This window comes from Mustela erminea, unplaced genomic scaffold (assembly GCF_009829155.1).
Source record: "Mustela erminea isolate mMusErm1 unplaced genomic scaffold, mMusErm1.Pri scaffold_70_arrow_ctg1, whole genome shotgun sequence".
NCBI classification, from domain to species: Eukaryota; Metazoa; Chordata; class Mammalia; order Carnivora; family Mustelidae; genus Mustela; species Mustela erminea.
In genome coordinates, this window is record NW_022476430.1 from 14103 (window position 1) to 18474 (window position 4372).

A 4372-nucleotide genomic window follows, 5' to 3' on the forward strand; every position below is an offset into this window, starting at 1 on the left:
ACATGAGTTTTCTTTTTACTTACCCAGGTTGAAGCACGTCTTTTAAAAAATGAAATTTCATAATTTTGTTTTTTGAGCAATACTGATTTTTAAAAAGACAATAAAGAGAGGCTCCCGGGTGGCTCAGTAGGTTAAGTGTCTGCCTTGGCCTCAGGTAATGATTTCGGGGTCCTGGGATCCAGCCCCACATCAGGCTCCCTGCTCAGCAGGGAGTCTGCTTCTCACTCTCTCTGACTGGCCTCCCTGCCTGTGCTCACTGGCTTTCTCTCTCTCTCTGTCTCAAATAAAATTTTGAAAAAATTAAAAAATACATATTATTAAAAATTAAATAAAGAGGAATTGTTAGGAAGCAGATGCACAGCTAGGGAGAAGAGGAGGAAAGAACTGAAAAGACCAAGACAACGCGAAGGCCTTGGGGGGAGAGGGTGATATACAAACCCTCCCTGGTAGCCAGAGAAGGGCTAACCCAGCCATAGGTGGTAAGGCCCCTTGTGGGCCCTCAGACTGAAGAGAACAGAGCTGAGTGACAAGACAATGTGCATTGGGGCCCAGTGCACAGGCAGAGGGAGAGTTGGTGAGTGCAGAGGTGGGGGCCAGGGTCTAGTAGATCTCAGTGCCTGTTGGAGGGAGTGGAGTGGGAGGGGAGAGAGCTTGTTTGTGAAGGGAGGCCCTTGAGTGACCTGGAGCTGCAGAACGAAGCAGCCTTCCAGGGCAGTCCTTTCTGGGTACTGGCTCCCTGCTGTCCTGCACCTGGCGGGCTGGCATTGGGCTGGAGGAAAGCAGGGCAGGTAATGGCTCCCGGGCCTGTGCGCGAGGCCAGGGCGGCAGTGGTCCGCCTATTCTCACAGCGAGCACAGGGGATCAGCGGAACGGGTCGCCAGTAGCTTTCTCCAGACCTGGCATTCTTGGGAACATCAGTAGTGGGCCCCTGGGATAAGGGGGCTGTGCGGTAGGGAGGGCAGCAGAGCAACTAAGAGCGATTGGAAAACACCCCGGATTTCCTACAGGAAAATGGTGGACCTACGGGGCGGGGTGGGGGGAAGCTAGGGGTGAAGGTGGGAAATGCGGATGGGGGCGGCTAGGGGGCCCGGACCTGGAAGGGACCAGGTGCTGGCGGGTCGGCGCCTAGCGCTTCGCAGCAGTTCCTGTTCCCTCCACCGTCGCCCTCTGCAGGTCTGTGCGTGTAGTTGTCAAGTGTCGCGGCGGCGCACTCAAGGCAAGAATTGGGAGAAGGAGGAGACAGCAAGGATAGGCCCAGGTCGGTGCTGGGGTCAGTGTTGGGGGAGGGTGCAGAGCCCTGTTTGAGACCCCCTTCCAACTACCCTATGCCATGTCCCCCATCTTCCATTTTGGTGACTGCAGAAGCCTGGGGATGGATCTGTAGGAAAATGGTGGGTTTGCGGGGAGGTAGGACTGAGAAGTGGGGTGGGAATCCGGACTTGGAGGCCCCCTAGAGGACGAACAAAGCTTTTCAGGTAGGAAAATGAAAATTTAAAAACCTCTGATATCCAGGGCTCTGAAAGATGAGTAGTAAGGCCTCTGTCCTCGGTGCTGACACGTCCACCCAAAACTCAACTCTTTCTTTTGTCTTTTATCTCCTAGGAGCAATGGCGTCCAAAGAGGAACAAGCAGTAAAGAATCTCAACATGGAAAATACCGACCAGGAAAATGAAAAAAAGGATGAAAAGGAGAAAATTGCTAATAAAGGAGAGCCCTTGGCCCTCCCTTTGGACACTGGTGAATATTGTATGCCTAGAGTAAATCGTAGGTGGTTCTGTGTTAGGCAGCCCAACCAGCAGTATAGACGGGACATGATTCAGAGGCTTGGAGAGCCACAGGGAAGGATGAGAGAAGAGAGTATGGAAAGAATTGGGGAGGAGATGAGACAACTCATGCAAAAGCTGAAGGAAAAGCAATTCAGTCATAGTTTGCGGGCAGTTAGCATTGACCCCCCTCACCATGATCATCGTGATGAGTTTTGCCTTATGCCTTGAATCCTGATGTTTTCCCTGAAGTTAACAGGGAGACATCTACTTTCTAAAGTTATGTGTTCATGATATACATTTGTTGTAAACTTTTTGATGTCACTCATTTCTGGTGTGTCTATTACTACTTTGAGTTGAATGTTGTGTTTTTGATCCAATCTGTAAGATTCCGTTAGCAGGACAGCTTTGCCTATTGCCTGGAAAGATGGTCATTATTATTACAATATATATTATAAAACCAATAAAGCAGTCTAAAGAAAGAAACCTCTGTATTTTTACTTCAAATCTTGCATTTATGTATTTAGTACAAGAAGAGAAATTGCATACACCAAAGGATTAATACAGGGACTTATTTCTGTGAAATAAGTTGATGTGTTTTTTTTTTCATATTTTATGCAGTTTTAGAAGAAATGGAAAGCATTTTTAATGATCTTGTGAAAGTAGAAGTGTCATTCAATGAATGAAATTTGATATTTTAGCCAGATGAGTAAACCCAGGAATTCTTTATAAAATTGGGGACTGTGTTTGTTTCACATGACTATGAAACAAGATTAGGTGTGTGTGAGCTATGATTACCCATTTTTCCCTCATCCCCTACTAGGTAGGACCCCCTATCAGATTTTCCATGCATATATTTAGCAGAGTTTCCAAAAATAGGTCTTACCAGTCCAGCACCCCTCCTCTTCTGGTCAAACTGAATTCTGCCTGGCAAGAAGTAGGCCCTTAACAGAATACAATTAATAATGAGCTCTCAGTTCTTATTGAGCTTTTTCAAATCAATAGACTATATTCTAATCAATAGATATTCTATCTATATCTAGATAAATCTATATAACTAGTTAGATCTATATATGTAGATCTATCTATATGTATATATATTAATAGATCTACATATATAGATCTATCTAGATATATATATAGATCTATCTAGACCTATCTAGACCTATCTAGAAAGATCTATATCTATATATACCTACCAATATATATTCTAATCAATAGACTACAACAAAAGTGATGTGATGTCAGGAGCTCTCAGTTCTTGACTCAGTCCAGTCCCTGAATAAAATAAAATTGGATATGCAGTTTCATTTCTCTATAAGAGATTACTTACAATTCCTAAAGGAACAATGAATTCATTTAATAATGTATTAAAGCTCTTAAAAGTATGCTAATCTTCCATGTATGTGAGAATCATCTGAGGACTTTCTTGAAAATGTAGATTCTTGGGGTGCCTGGGTGGCTCAGTCAGTTAAGCTTTGACTCTTGATTTCAGCTCAGGTTATGATCTCAGATTGGTGAGATTAAGCCCCCCATCAGGCTCTGTGCTTAGCTGAGAGTCTGTTTTAAATTTTCTCTCTCTTCTTCTGCCCTCCCCCACCCACACTTCCATGTACTCCTTGACTTTTGTTCTGTCTCTCAAATAAATAAATCTTTAAAAAGGAAGAAAATGTAGACTATTGGTCCTACCCTAAATCTACTGAATGGGGATCCAAAACTTTAATTTTTAGCAAGCATTCCTGGCAATTCTGATGCACATTAACATCTAAAGGGCTCCTATGTGTTTACACTTATTGTCTCAATTCTTAAGTAGGAACCATGATGAAAAACATAAAGGTGAATATCTGAATTCAGTGGAAAGAAGCATTAAAATGCAAAAAGTGAGAAAATTAAGAAGGCCTTTGGATTTACTACATAAAAATGAAAATTTAAAATATGTACACTAAAAAATACTAGTGGCTGTCTTTTGTAACATATTGGGTGATTTTTTTTTCTTTTGTACTCAACTACATTTTTCTTTTCTTTTTTTTAAAGATTTTATTTATCTATTTGAGAGAGAGAGAGAGACTGGTCACAAGTAGGCAGAGAGGTAGGTAGAGAGAGAGGGGGAAGCAGGCTCCCCACTGAGCAGAGACCCAATGCCAGCCTCGATCCCAGGACCCTGAGATTATGACTTGAGCCGAAGGCAGCGGCTTAACCCACTGAGCCACCCAGATGCCCTCAACTACATTTTTCTTAAAGAATATGGATTATTTGGGGTAAAAAGAAATAATAAGTCAGTCATAGATCCACATTCAATGAACAATTCAATGAGCTTATAAATGTAGTACAATGGAGGCACTTAAAAACTCTCATTGACAGAACTCAAATATTACAGTTTTCAAATTATTCTCGTACATAGTTTTCATGGTTTGGTGTAATTGTCCCTTCTATTGAGTAGGCAAAATCATTAGATCTTATTCCAATCAATAGACTACAACAAAAGTGATGTGATGCCACTTCTGTGATTGTGTTACAGAAGATTGTGGCTTTGGTCTTGCTTCAAGACTTCCTCTACCTCCTCTCCCTCCCTTTTGCTGGCTTTGATGAAACAAACTGCCATGTTGGAG

General features: G+C 42.8%; 1 protein-coding gene across 1 annotated transcript; it reads left to right on the forward strand.

Moving 5' to 3' along the window:
• Positions 1-1200: 1200 nt before the first annotated feature.
• Positions 1201-1994, forward strand: LOC116584034 (protein BEX1-like). Its single transcript, XM_032332020.1, has 2 exons — positions 1201-1258; positions 1603-1994. Exon 2 carries the CDS (start codon positions 1608-1610, stop codon positions 1992-1994), a length of 387 nt encoding a protein of 128 aa, XP_032187911.1. The 5' UTR covers positions 1201-1258; positions 1603-1607.
• The last annotated feature ends 2378 nt before the right edge of the window (positions 1995-4372 follow it).